Source organism: Eucalyptus grandis, chromosome 8 (assembly GCF_016545825.1).
Source record: "Eucalyptus grandis isolate ANBG69807.140 chromosome 8, ASM1654582v1, whole genome shotgun sequence".
NCBI classification, from domain to species: Eukaryota; Viridiplantae; Streptophyta; class Magnoliopsida; order Myrtales; family Myrtaceae; genus Eucalyptus; species Eucalyptus grandis.
In genome coordinates, this window is record NC_052619.1 from 66,938,566 (window position 1) to 66,960,937 (window position 22,372).

The 22,372-nt window shown below is 38.6% G+C and overlaps 2 protein-coding genes across 2 annotated transcripts; both read right to left on the reverse strand.

Annotated features, from left to right (window-relative positions):
- Positions 1 to 2,596: 2,596 nt before the first annotated feature.
- Positions 2,597 to 6,770, reverse strand: LOC104415685 (flavonoid 3',5'-methyltransferase). Its single transcript, XM_010027012.3, has 5 exons — positions 6,661 to 6,770; positions 5,874 to 5,959; positions 5,297 to 5,441; positions 5,057 to 5,188; positions 2,597 to 3,150 (listed from the first exon to the last, which is right to left on the reverse strand). The coding sequence occupies exons 1-5, from the start codon at positions 6,709 to 6,711 to the stop codon at positions 2,857 to 2,859; spliced, it is 708 nt and encodes a 235-aa protein (XP_010025314.2). The 5' UTR covers positions 6,712 to 6,770; the 3' UTR covers positions 2,597 to 2,856.
- Positions 6,771 to 17,897: 11,127 nt separating this feature from the next.
- On the reverse strand, positions 17,898 to 21,121 carry LOC104417751 (flavonoid 3',5'-methyltransferase). The gene is made up of 5 exons (XM_018860514.2): positions 21,071 to 21,121; positions 20,091 to 20,176; positions 18,982 to 19,126; positions 18,743 to 18,874; positions 17,898 to 18,188 (listed from the first exon to the last, which is right to left on the reverse strand). Exons 1-5 carry the CDS (start codon positions 21,119 to 21,121, stop codon positions 17,898 to 17,900), a joined length of 705 nt encoding a protein of 234 aa, XP_018716059.2.
- Positions 21,122 to 22,372: the final 1,251 nt, after the last annotated feature.

Genomic DNA, 22,372 nt, shown 5'->3' on the forward strand with positions numbered 1-22,372 from the left:
TAACTTTAGAGTTCTAAGGTTACGTATTGTTGTTACGTCAAAATGTGCCTTCGTGAGTTAATTCTAACTTTCACACGCACATGCACGCGCGCATACTTTCACACATATTTAGAATCGCTTTCCCCATATTTGATGCACAATTTGTTTCATTCATATCCCTTTGCCATCCTAAAAGCTTGCTAGGAGCCACTCCTTGTCTAGACCCTTTGCCCCATTAGTCACTCCCCATCCTCGTTGGACTAGATAATTACAGGCCCACCAGCTTCTGCCTAATTTGTCCCAAAACCACACACCTGCCAAAGGGGGTCCTACTTTGATACCACATTGTGACATCCTAGATTAACTCACTGAGATATTGATCACATTGGCCCATTCCATATCAAGCCTCATGGTTTTATCCAGTGGCCTACAGGTGAGCACCCTCTTAGGAGGACACTCATTGTAGGAGCACTCTCACTTGGGCATACTTAACTTTGGAGTTCCAAATTACCGGTATATCAAGAGGCGCCTCCGTGAATTAATTTTAGGCTTTGCATATATATTTGAGAATCGCTCTCTTCATGCTTAGTGCATAGTTTGGTTTACTCTTATCCTCTTTGCCATTTTAGAAACCTGCTAAGACCCACTTCTTATCCAAGCCCTCTATCCTCAGCAACCATTCTTCGCCCATGTTGGACTGTGTCATTACAACTTGGAAGGAAATTCATATTGATTGAGATGTCAGTCACATGTGAAAATAACTTTACTTGTTCTAGGGGATTGTCTAATTGTTTGTAGGATATGGCTTGAGTTTGTCCCACAATGATATATAGGAGAATTTTTCTCAATGAATTTGTCGCAATAATTAAATTCAAATTTCGCCTGTAACGGGCAATTGAATTTTCATAGTGATTGGAGCATAATTTTTGGAGTAGGTGTGTGGAAAGAAGTCACTTTTCCAAGTCAATTTTGTTTTTCCTTCAAATACGATATAAGTAATTCAATCACACACAAAGAAAATCATTAAAGGTTCGTTTGTGAATAACTTGACATTAAGTGGATCATTCACTTCTCTAATTTTGGTTAGATAGGACCATCCACCTTTCGGGTGATTAAATTGGATACCTATAGGGCCTCTAAAAGCAACCTAGAACTTACTAGTACAGGGGTTTATTTAGAAACAAAAGGGTGACTAGATTGATGGTTTTGCCGCAATAGTAGGAATATAATTGTCGACACAAGCAAAATTTTGGGCTTTGTGGTTAGGACTCAACTTCACAATACAACTTGGATTTTGTACAATCATTATTGAGATTGATTCCGAAGCCTTCGCTAATCTTGTAAGTCCAAAGCTTATGATTAATGATGATTGCCTTGTTTTGCTTAAAGATATCAAAATATTGCTATGCTCTCACTTCGAGCTAAAGTGACAACATAACTTTCGAGAAGGAATCGATTTATAGACTAGCTTGCTAATCTTGGAATGGATAGGCGCTTGAATGATAGTTTCTTTTTATTACCTCCTATAGAATTACTTCATGTTTTATTAAGTAATAAAATAGGCCTAGTAAATTTATGGCGTTAAATTTTGTATTCAGCTTCAACCCTTTTTTTCATCATATTAAACAAATTGACAAGCAAAGAAAGAAAATCTACAATCTTTGAGATAAGCTACTGTAAATAAGAAGGAAAAAAAAAGAGTTTACGATAGAAGCTAATTGTTAGCGATTTTTCATGAAGTGTAACAAAAATGGAAATTTAAAGGGAGATCTCTACATTTTGCGAATAATTTTAGGCACTCGCCCAAACCTTTTTTTTATATATTTACAATTCATGTTTAATATGATGCTCTATTTCAAATTAGGGTTAATATCCTGAAAAATCCAAAAATGATATTTCTATGATAAATTTATCATAAATTAATTTTTTGACGACAAAAAATCTCAAATTGATACACCCAAGACAAATTTAGCAAAAATTAATTTTTTAACATAAAAAATCCTAAACCAATACATTTATGGTAAATTTACCCTCCATTAACTACTATCAAATTTAAATGTTAAATTTGCTGAGGTAGATGACACATGGTAATGTGACAAGTCTATGTGGAAATCTCAAGAGTAAGTATCACGAAAAATACTAAATTAATACACTTATGCCAAATTTTATGGTACACCTATGATAAATTTGGAATTTTTCATGATATTAACCCTATGATTTCATGTCACCATAAAATGTCACTATGTGTCATCTGCGTAAGCAAATTTAACAGTAAATTTGATGAGAGTTAATAGAAGGTGTCATGAGCCGATTTGGATTTTTGGTGGTCAAAAAATTAATTTGAGGCAAATTTGTCACAGGTATACCGGCTTTGAGTTTTTCAAGATATTAACCCTTCAAATTTTGAAATATATTTTCTAAAAGCGATCACTTGTATTGGTTGAAATAATTAATCAATAAAAAATGTTTTCATTACTTATAAAAATTTATGTCTAAACATTTTTTGCGGATGACGAATATATTTTCATTCATTCATTTTCGTAAGCAATACAAAAATTGCTTCTAAGAAAATATTTTTCAAATCATTGATTTTTGCGAAATGAACCGGGAAAGACTATTCCCCAATAATTGCTCTGCATCTGGAGCTCTTGATCTTAATATTAGATAGGATCGATTTATTGACGTGAAACATGAAGGGAAAATACAAGTGCGACGTTGACGTGGTAGGCAACGTTTATTTATATTGTATTACAACGAGTTAATATGTCGATAGTCATTCAACCAAAGCAACGATAAAAATTATTAACTCTCGAGGACACACCGTGCATAGAAATTCTCGAAGCGTCAAATAGACCTTCGACGGGGGGGGGGGGGATTCTAGTAGAGGCGCCTACAGAGCGTGAGGCCGTCTCCAACGGAAAGAAGACAGCACTCAACGCGCGGATCGCTCGCCAGGAAGCTGTTCAGCTCCCTGAGGTGGCTTCTCCCGACCCTCAGATGCTCCGCCATCTCTTCATCTTCGGACAGCGCGACCGCACCGAACCATAGAACGTTGTCATACGCGATCACCCCTCCGATCTTCACCAGCTTGAGCAGGATCTCGTGGTACTTGATGTAGTCCTCCTTGGTGGCGTCCACAAAAGCAAAATCAAAGTCCCCCTCTTCTTCTCCCTACGGATAGCCAAATGTGTCATTTTTTCTTTTTCTTTTTTGTTAAACATTACATGGTACGCTACTATTGATCGTCAACTATCCTATTGAAGTAGGCGGTCTTGTTTTAATATCAATAATTGCATGTTACTCTACATCTATTGATTGTTTATGCACGGACTGACAACGTCAAATGAGTTCTCTTACCACCTCCAGTTTCTACGACACGATTTCCCATGCACCATATGTCGAATGGTAATAATTTAAGACCAAATGAACAAACTTTGAATTTTCCAAAAATATTGCATATCTCACATAATAGAATTTATACTATTAAAAAAATAATGATGGGGTGACGGCACCGTCACTACTTGGACAGCAACGGTGCTCCCCCCGGCCACAAGATTTTTGAAGGAACCCCAGTGGGATTCTTTAGATTTAAAAAATAAAATAGAAAAATCTTAGGGAATTGAAAAGAGCTTCATTGAAAGCATTATCAACATGAAATATTTTACATTCCATGTCGAAAGACCAGTTCAGACATTTTGATTATAAGACAAATAAATTTAGCATTTCTATTGATAAGGTCGCTATGTAAAACACTTTTCACACTTGAAAACGTGAAAAAATTATGGATGACGATAGCATGACAGTCACTGTTATTGTTGGAAGTAATAGTAAAATGTGAACTACCAATTGATGCTAGCATAACACTAGCTGTAATGAAGGGAAGGAAATTATTTTTCTTGCATTTTCTATCAATTACATCTTGTGGCCTACATGCCACCATTACTTAGCAATAATGTTACTTAAGCATTTCCCAAAAATTATATTCATCATTTAACAAGATGCTCACAGTTACCAAAATTAAGACGTGAATCTTTATTTGTACAACTTAAAGTATCGATAAATTCAACTTGAGTCAAAGCAATCCAAGTTAACTCAAAAATCAAAGAGATGATCATTTAGTATATCCAAAATTAAATTTATGTAAAAATTTATAGAATATTGAATTTGTTTGATTAAATTTTTCGCCTCACTTTCCTTTTTTATATTTTGTATAGCCCAACTTTGTCACCGTGTTAGCCAAATTTCAATTTAACATATCTTAACTATATAAGTATACATTGTGTCTTAGTTCAACAAATGCCACAACGAGACTCACTGTAGTGTAAAATTTTTTTCACTTGTTCGATAATATTTCGGAATCTCATTAAATTAGTGAAATACGCTTGTGGGTTATTGATATGACTTTCTTTGCATCAATAATATGTGAAAACATTGTCGCAAGTACATTATGAAATAATTGAGTTTTTCATTTAAATAGTTATTCGAAGCTATTAAAAAAAGTTCACAAGCATCCACTATATTATCTTTTTGTTAATTTCATTGTCTATTTAAAAAAAAAAGAATATTGTCCAAAATCCGAGAAATTTTTGTCAAGATTCTTTCTAAAATCTGCTACGGGTCTATATTATGCTTCCGGTTGCCAATATTACTTCCATGGCCGTTTGTGGTTGAAAAGGCACTGTCAGCCTAGCAACACCCCCTATTAAAAAATCCCAAACCGATTTTTCAATGAAGCATTTTACCCAAAATCAATTTTCGTCTCGCAAAGTAAAATGAAAAAAACCAAATCAATACCCCCAACTGAAATCCACCTTCCAATGGCATTCCATCTAATATATCATGACCGCAATATGTGAGTCGGCAAGTATGCATTTTAAGGGAGTGTAGTTTGGACGAGGGTTATTGGTTTGGAAATTCTTTAAGACGAAAACTAGTTTGGAATTAAATGTGTCATACTATTTCTAGTTTGCGACTTTTTTGTAAGACTGACATTAATTTGGTACAAATGTGTCGTGGATACCAATTTGAGAGTTATGGTGATATTAACCTAGATAGCATTGGACAAGCACATGCTTACATTTTTGATAAGGTTGTTTTGAACTAAGAAAGCATCTGCATGGATGAAGTTGATCTTATGGTCAACTCCGGCTTTCTTGATAAACGGCAGGCCCGTTTCATAAGCCTCCTTATCCATATCCATCGCTATTATCTACACAGTAAGGAGATAACTTATTCAATTATGGAACAAATTTCATCACGGTTAAAAGAAATTAAGATACTTACCATGTCAAAATTAAATGGAATTATTGTTGATTACCTTGCCATCGTTTGGAAGTGCAAGTGCGGTGGTGAGGAGAGAATAGCCGGTGAAGACTCCGATCTCGATGGTCTTCTTCGCATTCATAAGCTTCAACATCATGGAGATCAGTTGCCCCTCGTCAGCTGGCACATTCATCAAACTCCTGCAGCAAAAATAGAAAACCTATTTGATTAAATTATTCGTAATTTATCATTCACGGCAATCATTAATGTTTCCTGAACATCACGCACCGCTAGATGAGCTTATGCTTATGTGCAATATATTGGACATATGGGGGGTTTCACACATCACGTCATCAACCATCCCGCGATGTAGATTTACAATATATAAAGAATAATATGTCGTTTTGAAAGATCTATATACCCTATTAATTTTATGAGTTTGAAATGAATTCCATTACATTCATAGGTGACATCTTGTTCGAAATTAAAAATTTCTGGCTTTATAATGAAGATTAAGATGAAAATTTCAAAAAAATTTCTTAAATTTGCGGGAAGTAAAACGCTCTGGTGGATTAAAAGAAGCTATTTTGGCTGATGAGAGTGGATGACTGTTATGAATCCAAGAAATTCACCAGTACTGGTACTTCTGAACTGTGGCCTCTCTGAGTTCTTTCAGCTGCTCGTGCTCTCTCGGATATGCATTCGTTTCCAATATGTACTGCATCATCGGCACACCACAAAGACACCAACATTAGTGTTTCCAAATATGTATAACTAAAACAACAACATAAATTTCTCTCATTTCGAGAGAGAAAGAGAGAGACCCAACTTTTTTTTGGATAACCAGGGACACGAGCACAGAAAGAACAAAAAAGATTGACGTCGCTAGTATCTTTGGTGAATTTTAACTGCGATGTCCTCTTTATTAATTACAACGAAATAAAGAGTAACTAAAATGAAGTTCCACTATTTCACTTTCCAATCACAGAATGTTCACTCTTCCTTTGTACGCAATCCTTTATCGAGTGCATAACCGTTTATTCAGAAAAAATTATCATAGAACCCTCGGAAACGAAATGTACTTCATATCTTATTGGCGTGGACCGTGAAAGGACCCGGCGATGGCATTCTTGAGAGGCATCTTGCAAGTGCAATAACTGTACCAGCAGGATGGACATGCAGACGACAATAAGATTTTCCTCCGAGAAGGTATCTTGAAGAGTTCGATTTTCTTAACGACATCTCTTTTCCGGCGGATTTTCTCGAAGTCTCTCCGTGCACAGTTGACTAAACTCGCAGAAGGGTCATAAAAACAACCCCTAGAGAGATCACAAATCGTACCCTTTAACTTAGAGCGAAGCTGATGATCGATCAATCGATAGTTAAACACGCGATGATGTCGACACAGTAAACCCAAACCTTTTGGAGGGCTTCGCTTGCGAGGATCTTAGTCTTTTCCGAGCCTCCCATGTCTGATATGTCTGTCACTCTCTCCTGCTCCGCTCCTCGAGGCCAAGATTCTAACTTATAAATCGCCAAAGGAAGAGAGACATCTGAACGACAAAAACGTTGAAGAACAGAAACAAAGTAGTACCGTACGTATTCACGTGGGCCCACTGCTCAAAGCCTCTACCTTATGAGAAAATTAGGTACGTCTCAATTGCCCCCACTAAATGGAAAGCTGTTCCACTGTCGGCCTCATTCTTCAGTGGGGACGAGCCAGCTTGATAGCGAAACGTCGTTATTAGTACTAGCGGAGGCCTCTGAGCCGCGCTTATCTTACACCCGAAGAAGATGACGGACTAAGTTGAGGCCGTCACTCACTAGTTGACGGACTAAATGGAGACCTACCCGCCCGTTCCTAAACAAGTCAAGGGGAAAAGTATAATTTAACCCGTTCGTTTTTTAATAGTTAAAAAGTAAACAATAAAAAAATGCATATATCAAGAAATAAATGAATCGATATTAGGTAGTGGCAGAACTTGGCCTGTTTTTCATCTACGGGCATAACAAATTAAGATAACACAAGTTCCACTAAAGTTGGACTGGTTGCAAGAAGTGTTTAGATTATAGATACAAAGGTATGAAGTGGATTTCCCATGGCCCTCCCAATGAATCATTTTTATGCTATATGAGCATAAACAAGAACCATTTCGAAGACTTGCAGGTCAAGGGAGAACTGGTTTGATTGATTTTCCATGTAGGGAAGCATAAAAGGAAAGCGGTCCCTTACCTTGTGACCTCTATTTCCTTCCCGTAATCAAACCTTACACAGAAAGTAGCTCGCACTCGGTAATAAAACTTGAACATGGATTATTGGCCGACTAGACTTATCAAATCAAAGGAACCAAGAAGAAGGAACAGGACGAATAGGGAATGGGAAACATACCAATTGTAAAAGGGGAGGTAGGTAATCTTTCTCATTTGTCCAAAACATCCGTATTTATTGGCCAGCGGGTAGGCTAACTAATGTATTATCTACGAGGGATAGGCGGCTTAGCCGATAGGTGGGGTTTATGAGTAGGAAATAGCAGCTAGCTTAAGGTGACCAGAGAAACAGATTTTCAACACTTATCGCACACTATTTCTACACTGATTTCTTTAAATGTCAAAAGCAATTTACATCTTATTTTACTGTATATCAAATCTCTAATCACGTGTGTTTAATTGCATCTGCATCTACGTAAACGTTTTTGTCATTATAAAAAAGGGAATCATTAAGAAAACTCCCAAAGATTTCAATAATGATAAAACTATCTTATGTGATTTATTGTTTGACAGATGCAAGTGTTATTCCTGTTTAGATATCTATTGATGACTCTACACCATTGAATTTGTATGTGAAAGAACTTGCAAGACTGAAAGGAGCTTAAGGGTAAATAAGTCAAAGAGAATGAGAGGTTCGTGAGGACTTAAAAGATCAGGTGAACAGAATTGTGGAAGTCTAATTCACATGCGTGCTAGGGAAATTTTGACTAATTTTGATTCAAACCATGTGCGAATGCAACAAGCGTAGTGGCATGTTCAGCGCCAAGAATGGGTTGTGGCAATGGTTGTGGTACAAACTGCAGTATAGGTTGTTGCAGGATGTCCATAGAAAGTGATTGTACAATTGATTGTTGTGGTAAGTATTGTTGCACGATGTCCGTACAAAGTGGTTGTAGAATTAAGTGTCGTACCATGGTAGTTGCTGTAATGGTTGTAGAATTTGTTGTAGAAATGAATGTGGAACATTTTGGGGCTTTTTGGTAACCATCCAAACAATACCTGATTTTGATTTTTTGTTCCCGAGAGTAGTTTTGGAACAGAATTGCGTTTGGTAAAATTTTTGTTTTTTGGAACAAATTTCTATTGTTTTTATTCTCGGAAGTAAATTTAGAACAGAATCAAGAATAAAAAAATAAAAAAAATTGACTCTTGTTCTAGGAACAAATTTAAGAATCAAAACCAACTCTTCTTCTTCCCTTTTTCTTCTTCTTCTTCTTCTTCTCTTTTCTTCTTCTTCATTGACCACCATCCTGCGGTTGCTGTCCGCCGCCATCTGCCACCGTTCATCGCCACCGGTCACCGGCAACTCGTTCGGCGAGCTCGCTGGAGACTCACCCACCTAGCCATACCCCGACAAGGTCGGCTTAGCCACCCGGCCTCGCCGAGGGCCGGCGATGCTCCGATGAGGTCGCCGGCCCTCGTTTGGCCGATCGCCATCCGGTAACGGGCCACAAGAAGAAGAAGAAGAAGAATAGGAGAAAAAAGGAAAAAAACAAAAGGAAAAAAAGTAAAAAGTAAAAAAAAAAAAAATTAAAAATTAAAAGAAATTGATTTAAAAAAGAATCAATGAGCACGGTACCAAACGCAATTCTATTCCAGAATTAGAAATTTTGGATAATTATCAAACAGCTTAAAATGCTTAGAAATTGTTCCCGGAAACAGAATAAAAAATAATAATTTATGATCAAAATCTGTTCCCAAGAATAAAATTATTACCAAACGCATCCTTTGTGGAAACAATTGCGGAGCTAGTTGTTATGGGAGATGTTGTAGTGGAATGTCTTGCCCTTGGCGGGATTGGAGGTGCACCTTAATTGTCAATGGTAACATTGGACCCATATGTTATGGGCATGAGATTGAGTTGAGGCATGGCACCTAGTGGTTGCACATGTTCAATAATTGCAATGATGCATTCTGCTGAGGATTTTGGTTCACCATCCCACCATTATCTTTCCCACTTATTTTAACCTGAACTGGATTAGGTAGATTACCCCCGTTGGTCAAAGTTAGCCCACAGTTCTGGGTTGTACTAATGGCTTCGCTCCTTTGTAATGGATTCACAAGATTACTTCCATTGGCCAGCATCGACCCACAAGTCTGGGTCGTGCCGATAGCTTCGTTCTTTGTAGGATCCTAAGTGGTGGTGGATGTGGCGTGACCCGCCCAATAGGTACCAAAAGTGATTTGGGCAGGCGAAGAAACATACCCAATAAATATAGCAACAGTGTGGTTGACCTGTGGTTGAACTGGATTAGTTGGGGTGCGTTTGGTTGTGTTTCGTTTAAAAATTGTTCCAGGAAGAAATAGAAAAAAGTGTTTTACATTCTGGGAACAATTTCGAACAAAACAACGCGTTTGGTAAACTTGTTCGGGGAATAAAAAATAAACAAAAACATGTTTGGTAAATTTGGATAATTTTTTTATTTCTTTTATTTTTTATATTTTTTTCTATTTTTTCCTTTTTTTTTCTTTTTCATTTTTTTTTCTTCTTTTGGTCGGCGGCCGTGGCGAGGGTCGACCTCGCCTTGATCCGGCGAGGCCGACCTCGCCCGGCGGCGGCAAGGCGCGGCCTCGCCGGGCCACCGCCGAGCGACGCCGACTCGCGAGATCCGGCAAGGCCGAGGCTCGCCCGGGCCGGCGCGAGGTCGGCCTCGCCGGATCCGGGCGAGATTGAGCTCGCCCGGGCCGGCGCGAGGTCGGCCTCGCCTTGATCCGGCGAGGCCGAGCTCGCCCGGCGGCGGGCGGCGCGGCCTCGCCGGGCCACCGCCCGGGCGGGCCGAGGCTCGCCGGCCGCCGGGTGAGGTCGGCCTCGCCGGATCCGGGCGAGATCGAGGTCGCCTGAGCCGACGCGAGGTCGGCCTTGCCCGGCTACGGCGAGGCCGACCCTCGCCCGGCTACGGCGAGCCTCGGCCTCGCCAGGGGGACGGCGAGCCTCGGCCTCGCCGTGGGCGGGCGAGGCCGCCGGCCCTCGTCGGCCGGTCGCCGGCCATGGCCGAGGCCGGTGACCGGCCAAAAGAAAAAGAACAAGAAAATAAGAGGAAAAAGAAAAAAAAATAAAGTGTTTCTCAAAAGTGTTTGAAACAAGAAACACAAAATTTGTGTTTCTTGTTTCTTTTCTTTTTGTTCCGGGAACAAAAAAGAACAAAAAAGGAACAGAAACGCATCCAAACGCGTTTGTTCCTTTTTGTTCCGGAACAAAAAACAGAAAAACTGTTTAAAAACACAAAAAATAAATATAAACAAACACACCCTTGATGTCCCATATTGCCCATGCACACACTCTTGGGAAGTATCGACAATCAATGGCTCAATCACATCGATAAGGTTTTCTGTTGTGTGGTTGGTCAATTCATTTTGGTATTCCGCCAACATCCTTATAGTAGACGACATCACCGGACTTGGCACTATTTGCCTTCTATGTTCTTCAGTAAGTTGCCTCGGCACATTCACATCTCCTCTTTGCGCTTGATCTAACACCAAAGGTGCCGTTGATAACTCAACGCATCCACTCTCTCACTAGTAGGTTGTGGTGATGAATTATCGCTGGCATTGTCAGGGTCAGGTTGACTCGTAGTATGTGACATGGTATTTTTTCAAATTAGTAACATTTATATCACCAGGCATGCCAAAAAAATGTTTCGCCGGAATTATTCCTGCAATGAAATATTCTATACTGAAAGTAGTTATTCAAATTTTCAGGCAAAAATATCTCAAGCACAAGCAAAAGGAGACCAAGGTTCTAAACTAATTTCAGGCAAAAAAATATCACTAAGCACAAGCAAGAGGAATCAACGCTTTCAAATTTGAACAAGATCATAGAGACTCAAATTGTGCTGGAATTTAATCGACAACAAGGTCCAAATGCCCTGACTCTATAGGGTAACCAAACGTAAGTAGGCTCCGCTAGAATTTAATCAATGACATAACCCAAAAACGTAAAGGTGAAGATACTATGCCGGCAATTAATCGATGATGCAAATCAGAAAACTACAGTACAGTACTGGAAAACAAAAGGTAATTGAAAGATAACATTTGGTTCGATTTGTACTGGGGCTCTTTGCTAGGTGGCTGATGGTATTTATAATGGTTTTAAAGTAACTGCCTTCTAACAATTTTCTACGCTTGCATTTCCTCAAGTAATAACTGTCAATCGCCTCCAAGTTCCTATATCTTCAGAAGTCTCACAACCATGTTCTCAAACGGTTGTTCTTGCCAGGTGTGAACCACTCCATGATCTTCTTTTTGTAAAGATGGTTGTCCCACGAGCTTGCTTTCAAGCGATAATTGTTCTCTAAAAAAATATGCACTCTTGATTTTAAATGTCTTGTCAATTTTCAATTTCAAAATTGTGTTTCAATGTCTGTTTGCTAATCATTCATCGTTGATGTTTTTCTGGACGGTTACCGACTATCTGCTACATATTTTGATAACTAGACATATGACATTGATGAACACCAATGTTGATACACATGTTTATCTCTTTATGTTTGTCGATAAGCTGGCATATGCAAAGTGACACTCATTGCCATGCACATGATTCTTCATGTTCATGTGCTATTCACGTGTTTGATTTCATCCAAATGCTAGACATGTGTTTATCGATATCCGGATTATTTTTTGGGTCAACATGCCCTTAGAGTATAGACGTGAGCTTTCTTCGTTTTACTATAACAGAACTATTTCATCAAAAATGGTCGTTGATAAAAGACCTTTCACCAAAGAATTGATCTTTGGTTTCTTAAAGTGAATTGGGTTATGTGGCGATTCAAACAGGAAATAATGTACACGGGACAAACTATATTTTCTAAAGTTATAAAGAATTGCTGGTAAAGAATTGATAAAGTACTGCAGAAAAATTGATAAGTGTGATTGATTGTTGATCCTTTATAATTGATTCTATGCAATTAATGATCTTGAGCGCGGAGCTGAAAATCTCAAAGGCGGTTGAAGTTCATGCCTCTTCTAATTGCTTATTGACGGTTGCGCTTTGTACAAGATTCCTATCAGTTTGATTTTCTTCGGATGTGGTTGACCCTCCGGTGTCGTACGTCGACAACTGTCTTGGGCTCCCCGTCATTAGTTCTTTAATTGGTCATCCAAGTTACCATACGTCGATTACCAGTCTTTCTCGATTCTTCTTTCATCGATAACGACCACTCGTCTTAATCACCGATTTTGTAACAATTCGACAACTTACCATGGATACTCAAGAATCCATCATGACTTGAGTTATTTTTTGTCGTCAACATATAGCCTTAAAAAAGAAAAAAGCCTATTAATGTACAGAAATCCTGACAATTATTTTATCTTCTCCCATCTCAATTGGACACGTCGAGCTCAAGATTGCATTTTCACTTCTCTCCTTCGTCACAAATCTCTCGAGCTCATTCACCTTTCTTGGTTTTGGATTTTCTCCTACTAGTTAGAGTTGCGATGTCGCCCAAGAATCAGTCTCCTGCGTTTTCACCCTCGGCGTACCTGTCTCGCTTTGATCAACTTCGAGAAGATGAAAATAACAACAATCATCTCCTTTCTTTGCTTAATGAATCTACAACTGAACCCGACCAGGTAATTTTGAGCCCTAGGTTTATTAAGCCTCAAGTCCCTTTGTCGCCCCAAGATTGCTTTGCTTGGTACCGAGATGAAAAGCTTCCATTCCATATTAAGCACATTATTGAATTCGTTTGGACTTATTAATGGAAGGAGTGAATTTGATACCACCCTATATCACTTCAAGCACGAAGAGTTACTATACTCCCCTATTCGACGGTAACTAATATCAAAATACTGATGTGATGTTTATCTTCACCACCTATAGTCCCATCTAATTTTTTTTTCTTGGATGAGTGGAAATACGAGAGGTGACACCTCCCACCTTAGGACGAATCTCTCGTTTGTTTATGTTTGCTTTAACATTTTAAGAACTTACTCAGATCCTTTCCCTTTTTCCCTTTTTACCCACATTATTCCAATGGTATTTGGGGAGAAGGGCTCCGAAAGAATCAGCCTGGGAGTCCGCGCAAATTGACTAGGCTCTTCATTTCTGCTATTTTGAACTTGACTTAGGACTTTGGGCCGGCTTGGCTAGTTTCTGGTCTCCATCAACCATCCGTTTCTTTCTTTGGTTCAGGCCATGTCGACCACTCTCCTCGACCTATTTGCCATCACTAGGCTCAGTCCATTGGGGGAAGATAGAGCCTCCGCCGAACCTGCTAAATGCACTCATTTTGATCGCATGGAGGACATTTTTCAACCCACTTTCATGAGCCGTTTTTACGAAGACTTAGGTGAGGTCACTCAAAAAGAACATGCAGCCTTTTTGTTATTCCGGCTACCAAAGCAGGTCTCGAAGGATTTGGCAAACCTGGCTTTGTTACCTCGCTGAAGGCAAGCACTTTGCTTTGAGGCGCGTTGTACTGGCCATTCTCTACTGGGGACTAAATCACAGGCTTCTGCATCTATGTACGAAGACGCCTGTCCTTCCGGTATCCTTCCGACATGGGTGAAGCTTGATTTTCCTTCCTTGTTTTCGGATGTCAAACATGCTCCGCCTCGCTGTAGGAGTTTCAAAGCTGAACCCTACATTCCAGACACCAGAGAATGTAAACAACTGAGTTATCGTCTTAAAACCATTCCCGCAGGCATTTCTTCTTTTCAGTATTTTCTGGATTGGTTTTATGATCATGAAACTTTTCTTTTTTTCCTTCTTTTTTTCTGGCCATGTACTTATACAGCTGACTTTTGCCCTCTTCGCAATCTTGACTTTGTTAACGTCTTCAACTTCACCTATCCAAACAAGATGCGAAAATTCTGGCTCTCTGTTCTAACTCCCGTAGACCTTCCCTTAAAATTGTTCTCTAAAGGGAAACTCTAGCCTGGGCTAGAAATGTATTCCCTGCGGTATCGTGCAGGACAATTTGGGCTTATCCTGGGCATTCCCATGCCTATCCTGTATTTCAATGGAGTACCAATTCTGGAAGAGTATTCATTATGTGTCAACCAGCAACAAGGCTTTCAACTGCTGTCATCGAATTACAGATGAGATTTTTAATCGACACGTCATCAGAGAGTTTAGACCTCATCCTGGAGTTACAAGCGAATTCATAGACTCGTGGGTTTTTAAAGCGAACATATTCGGGGAGGACTTCAACTCCATCATCAAAAGAGTGAAGGTTAGCAACCCTTTTCCTCCTAAGACCAAGAAACTCAAAGAACACTCCTCTCCTGGCACTTGTAAGACGTCCAAAAGGACAACGACATCAGGTACTCACATGATTTCTTCTGTTCCTTTTGGCATATCCAATGCTTCATTCCTTACTATAGGGTCTATATCATCCCGGAGCAGCACCACCGAAGGCACTAGTAGGAAGCGCCCATCCACTTCACCGACCGTTAAGAAACAAAAGGGCGAGGGGTCCACTCCAACAAAACGCAGGAGGCTAATTCTTGCTTCTTCACCCAATGCAGAAAAGAATCACAGAACTGCTGATGAGCAAACTCTATCTACTGATGCGATCAGTGCTCCAATCGACATCGACGACGTTCTAATTGATGACCAAACTGCCTGACATGCAAATGTGGGGCTTCACTGACCAAGGTGCCGTTCAGACCATCAACGTCACTGCCATTACTGACATCATTGTCAATGCTGGTTCCAAGCAAGAAATCATCACCCCAGCAACCACTGCCATGCCCGACATTTCAGCAGATGTCCAAAGAACCAGCAGTCAGCAGCAAGATGACCAACCTATGACTTCTAACTTACCTATGGAACCAAGTTCGAATCCTTCCTTACACAGCCTTGTTATCTCTAGTATCTTGCCTTTTACTATCTCAATATTAACCTTATGGTAGCTCATATTAGGCAACCCATCATACGCCTCTCTGATTGCTGCCGATTGCATTCCACCAACTGCAAATGCCGCTGCGGCTGGAAATGAGCCCGCAGAAACAATGCCAACGAGGTTCTTGGTAACTGAGGAGCATGCCGCATCTTTTATTCAAGAAACAGCTGTACAATTCCACTTTTTTTTTTTTTTAGCAAAGTACAATTCCACGTTATTGACATTGGTTATATACCATTCGTTTAACTACAGTCTACAACTGTCAGAAAAGAACAATTAAGCAAAAGAGAAGGAAATGTTAATCAGCCAATCCTGGTGTCAGAATTTGGGGGTAATCATACAAAAAATTAGAAAAGCTGAAGATCTCGAAAGGACCACTTTTCGGTAAAAAATGAAGCAAGCTTATAATGACTATATCATCAAATTTTCCTGGCAATTGTATACGACATATAAACCAAATTCATTTTGCCAGCAGTTCGCGACCTTTGACATTATTGGCATCACACTTGCACATTTCCACCTTCAGTTCGAGAGGCTAATATCAGTGCTATTTGGACAAATGTAACTATAGGTGGGAAATAACTAGACAAAGCTTGCTTTCTACATATTGAGATATAACAACACAAGGCATTGTCATCCTTGTCGCACACTCTGAACAACGTAGGAGCATGTCCAGGCACATCATCTATGCCAATATCAGCATCCTATCGGGAAGCATTCTTCGTCATCTTCTTAATTTTCCCTTCCTCATAAGTGGTTCCAATCAATTGGTTATCTATTAACAAACATCCAGTATTTGCAATACATCAGGAAAAGAAAATCCACTCACAATATATCTAACGTGAGTTTTAAGCAGTTTCTGTCAAAAAACTTCACCCACATAAAGGTTCTACGAACATGTGATAAATGCACAGGAGATACAGCAACCTCTACTAATTCAAGAACTATTAGTCCATAACCAAACCGAAGCGCCTTAAAAGCTCAAAAAAATATCATCCTACTTTTCAATAGTCATCAAGTACATATTGCCAAGACCAAAAAAAAAAGTACATATTGCCTATAACCCTTCTTACCTGCCTTCTTTTTTTGCAGTAGTTACGGGCGTAAAACCAAAAAAAAAAAAAAAAAAAAAAAAAATGCCGTACGCACACAGAAAAGTCATCTTTTTAGAGTTGGATCACTTTCAGTTCTTCATAAATGCATAGAAAGCAATCTCATACGTATCCTTTCAAAAAATTGCATCGAAATTGGCATCCGCTATTGATTGGAGAGCCATGTACTTTAAGTACTAAAATAATAAGATGAAGAGTCGCTTTCTTCTTGACCTTGATGCGATAGGTCTTGCCTCGCATTTGCCTAATGGGGGCATTCCACATGGGTCGCCATGTTAAATTATATTCGTTCAGATGGTTTCAAATCATTGATCGAAGTATGCCCTAAACCACCCATCTCTCATCTGGCATTTGGAATTCGACATGTGGAAGCTGGGAAAGAATACAATTCAGTGGGTAGAGCGTCAATCTCTATTTATTTATTTAATTATTTTCACTCTGTTGTTAGTTCTAATAGGACACTTGGCCATGATCTTGGACCACACCTCCATTACGTTGTTCTACAGCTGGAAAAGTTAACTTTATTAAAGAGAATGTTATTTATATATCACCAGCTCTTCCCTAGTCATCAATCTATCATCACTTCATCTTTGGAGAATCCAGGTTCTAACAATTCACCAGATAGGAACATCCGACTCTGAAACTTTGCAAGGCCCTATTTGTGAAAGATGCTAGACAAAAGAGGAGCTTACATGAGAATGAGGGTTCAATATTCCTAGAAAGGGTATGAAAGGACCTCTTCTGAATGAATTGCTACCCTGTTAACCTCGGTATCATTGGTCAAAGGAAAAAAGTTTGAAGTCATCAGTAGACTTCAAGAGCAACAATCTGTCAAGAGCAACAATATGCAAAAGGGTCATAGTATGATGCTACATAGTGTGCATCTCTAACTATACAGCCATAAATAAATGCACTCATTGGCGAAAGACCTCACCAATATATTTGAAAAATATTTTCTTAAAATTGATTGCTTATAGCATTAGAAATAATTAATCAATGAAAAATACTTTTATCATCTATAACAATATATGTCTAAATATTTTCATAGATGATGAAAATATTTTTTTGTTTCTTCATCTTTTCGGACGATACAAACAATTATTTTTAGGAAACTATTTTTCAAGTTATATATATTTTGCAGAACAAACAAATTTTTCTGTTTGTACTTGGCTAGAGGGTATTGGAAAACTATACCCCGATAATTGGTCCTCATTCAAAGCTCTTGATGATAATATTGGATACGGTCAATTTGTTGACACGAAATATAAAGAGAAAAATTAAGTAAGACACTGATGTGGTATGGCTGAATTTATTTATGTTTTATGAAGATCAAACTGAATGCGTTGTAGTCATTCAACCAAAGTAACAATAAAACATCAGAGTCCTTAAGGAATGCAATGCAATGACACATATAAAAAAAGAAGGGTCTGTTCTAATAGAGGCGTCGACACAGCGTGAGGCCGTCTCCGACGGAAAGCAGACAGCACTCGATCCGCGGATCGCTCGCCAGGAAGCTATTCAGCTCCCGGAGGTGGCCTCTCCCGACCCTCAGATGCTCCGCCATCTCGTCGTCTTCGGAGAGCGCGACCGCACCGAACCACAGAATGTTGTCGTACCCGATCACCCCTCCGACCTTCACTAGCTTGAGCAGGATCTCGTGGTACTTGATGTAATCCTCCTTGTTGGCGTCCACAAAGGCAAAATCAAAGGTTCCCTCTTCGCCCTACATACAATTTACATAAGGTTTTTTTTTTTTTTTTTCTTTTCGAGTTAAGTAGGTCAAGTGTCTAAATAATTAAAATGTAATTCCTAGGACATGATTTATTTTGAACCATGTCGAATTTTAATAATATAAGAGCAAATGAACAAACATCATACTAGGAAACCAATAAAAACTTCAAAGTGATATTATTGCGACATGTTTACTTCCAACTTAATTTTTATCTCACATAAAATGAAAAAAGCAGACTGGCGCCCTCGACTCAAATCCACCTTATGTAGTATTCTGTCTAATATACCAAGATTGCAAGACGTGAATCAATATGTATGCATTTTAATGGGAGGGTAGTTTGGGTCCGGGTTATTGGTTTGGGATTTTTTATGAGATGTAAATTACTTTTGAGGTAAATGTGTTGTGGGGGTTTCGCTTTTGGATTTTTTGTGGGACGGAAATAAATTTTGAGTGAATGTGTTATGAGATGCCAGTTTGAGATTTCTCTTTCTTTTTCTTTTTAAATGATATTAGCCTTGGATAATATGAGACCCGCATGTACTTACATTTGCAATAAGGTCGTTTAGCACCGAAAAAGCATATGAATGGATGAAGTCGATCTTGTGTTCCACCCTAGCTTTCTTCATAAATGGCAGGCCCGTCTCAAAGGCCTCCTTATCCGGATCCATCGCTATTATCTACTCAATAAGGAGATAACTTGTTCGATTACGAAATAAATTTCATTACAGTAAAAGAAATTAAGATGCTTACAATGGGAAAATCAAATTGAATTACTAATTATTACCTTGCCGTCGGCCGGAAGTGCAAGTGCAGTGGTGAGGAGAGAATAGCCGGTGAAGACTCCGACCTCGATCGTTTTCTTCGCATTCATGAGCTTCAGCATCATGGAGATTAGTTGCCCCTCATCCGCGGGCACATTCATCAAACTCCTGCAGCAAATATAGCGAGCCAATTCGATTTCATTATTCGTAACTTATCATTCACGGCGATAGTTATTCCACAAGGAAAAAATATTTCACAAACATCATGCACTAGTTGATGAGCTTATGATGATGTGCAATCTATTAGACACACGGGGTTTCACAAGTCACGTCATCAACATACGAGCCGACGCGTAGGTCCATCAATTATGTGAGCCAAGTTCGGTTAAAAACGATCAAACCTAAATTGATCAATTTTTTACACATCACAATTTCATCGGCCCACACCCGATCCAGCTTAAAGCTAATCCAGCCTCCAACTATTCTCTTCAAATTGTTGTCTCTTAAGAATGGATGACTCCATGAGCTAGCTCGCCAAGTCATTGAGGGAGCTTGGGTATTCGAGCTATAGGTTAGGATTTAGTGTGGTGTGATTTGGTTCTTTCTCTCTCTCTCTTCTGTTCCCCCACTCCCCCTTCCCCCGCCTAGATTTTTTTTTTTTCTAGACCTGTTTTTCTCAACTTTTTTATTTCGATTAAAGGGGTTGAAAATACATGTATTACAAACTCATTAATTCTTTTCATATTTAAAGTTGAGCAATGCTTGGACAACGGTATTTTTACTTTCCACAAAGTAATAATAACATCATGATCACATATTCTCAAATTGATTGTTTACAAAATCTATTGTCAGACCATACAAAATCTATTGCCGGACAGCACCCCTGGGGAAGGGTGGTATGGGTTCCTCCAAGCATTTTTCTTTTAAAAATTCTTCCTGCATTTTGCACAAAGTGAATCACTCTGGTAGAATAGAAAGAGACTTCTTTTGCCTCGTACGCTGAACATGAAAAAAATCTGTGTGCAGAAAGAAATGTTCCATAGATCCATTGATTCGTGTGTTTTCTTCTACCGTTAAGATGCTACCTGGCAATTGAGAGTGGATAACTACTGCTACAATCCAAGCAATTTACCAGTACTGGTACTTCTGGACAGTGGCCTCCCTGAGTTCTTTCAGCTGCTCGTGCTCTCTCGGATATGCATTCGTTTCCAATATGTACTGCAACATCAATAACGCACCACAAAAACATCAACCTCTCATTTTGAGGAAGAGAGAGGGCTCGATTTCCTTTACCCGGGATTTTTTATTTTTTGTTTTATAACCAGGGACATGAGCACGGAAAAACAGAAATCAACGTCACTAGTATCTTTGGTGAATTCCAATCGTGTCTTATTCCTTTTATTGTCCTTACAATTTCGAATAATAACGTAGTTTCGAATTAGTCAGTTACCGCTTTATTTTTCACCACTTAACTCAGATAAAAGTTCGATAATTTAGCTTTCAGATCAAAGGATATTCTCTCTTCTTGTGCACTCGATCTTGTATCAATCGCGTGTATAATCGTTTATAACCTGAGATAGATATATTAAACCTATCAAAATAAGTCTTAAACTTATTCCTTAACCTATATTTGATGAGCTGGTTTGTTGTATGAATATTTGTATTCAGTAAATGAATCACAAAATGAGTTTAGAATAATAAGGTCTAAAATAATTTGAATAGGTTTACAATTTACACAAACCCGACCAAGATGTTCTCTTGCTTTTGTACGATCTCACACTTGCTCATTCCGTGTTTTTCCTTAGTTTGGATGAATTTTCCTAAACCTTGTCAAACACAAAAGTATTCTAGCAATATAAATCTGGTATGATCACTAAATTTGTATTGCCTAGAAATTGGTCAATTTAGGTGGGATTATTTTTTACTCAACGTATGCATTTGTTAAGTCCGATGTATTAGATAGATAGATAGATAGATATATATATACACGCACTCTCAATGATACGCGCCACAAGAAAAGAACCTTCTATGGGAGTCTACGAGAGGCATATTGCAACAACTATAAAATGTCTAGCAATGACCTACTTTCTCCGATGGAACAGTAACACGAACCTTCGAGAGAGCTTCGCTTGCGAGGATCTTCCTGTTGTGGGAGTCTCCCATGACTAACGTGCCTGGCTATTACACTCTGCTGCTCCACAAAGACAGAAGATGGTGACTGCTGCTCCCCAAGGACAGAAGATGGTGGCTGTTTAAATAAGGAATGAACCCCGACCAAAAAAAAACAAGGAATGAACGGTGAGGATGTGGAGAGCGGGAGTTAGCTCTCGTGTCTCCTCGTGATTGGTTGTTCTCACGGCCACTCACCGGTCAAATCTCTCTCTCTCTCTCTCTCTTCTGGACAGAACCTCGGAAGGGTTGTTCCAACGTGAATCTAAAGTCACTGCTCGAAAAGATATGGAATGGAGACATTTTCATCGAGATTCCTGAAAATTGTCCGAGACAGTATTTCCTACAACTTTCGATTAGCTCGTACAGGTATTAAATGTCGATAATTTGTTTATAAAACAAATAAAGAGTGTCTTATCCCACGTAAAAAAAATGTGAGTGCGCACGTGGACGATATTTGACACACGATCATTATTTTTATTTATTGAAAATTCGGATTTATTTTTATAAAAATTAACTATAAATCTTGTTGAAACAATGCATCTGTTCATGAAAAGTTACGGTTATTTATTATTTATTATTTATTTAATTCCGAATTTTTTTTATGTTTTTCAATGTAACTTTTGAGATGTACTTATTCATTTTGCAACATTTCCCGAAAAATTACCTTTTTTTTTTTTTGCAACCTTTTGAAGAGTTGCATATATTCAAAATACAAAGATAAGTACGTTTATTTTGAGATTAAACTATCTTCTTATTCCATTTTTTAGTTTTCTTTCAAAAGAAACTACAGTCATTATTTCCAATTGTTTTCCATGAGAGACCTGAGAAATACTAGAAGTGCTATTTAGTATTTTTATTTGAGACATTGTTGTATATAGAGGAAATTTGTCGGTGATCACTAACAACATTGTGGGACAAATAAATTCTTAAAAAAAGTGATATCACACCTCAAAGTCCGATTTGATTATTCTAAATATTCGATTCCATTGTTCTATCCATTCGAAATCATATTTTCCAACATTAAAAACTTACACCAAAAATGCAACTGAGAAATTTCTCGAAGTCTGTCTTTTTTCTTTTTCTTTTCATGTGAACCGAAAGTTCACATGACGCTTTGTTATTCTTTTTTTTTTTTTTTAATCTTATGTGAAGCCAGGTATGCTTTACATCGTGAGAAGGCTGAAAAATAAAAATAATAGAACAATTAAAAATAATACTGGAAATTAAAAAAAGTCTGATTTA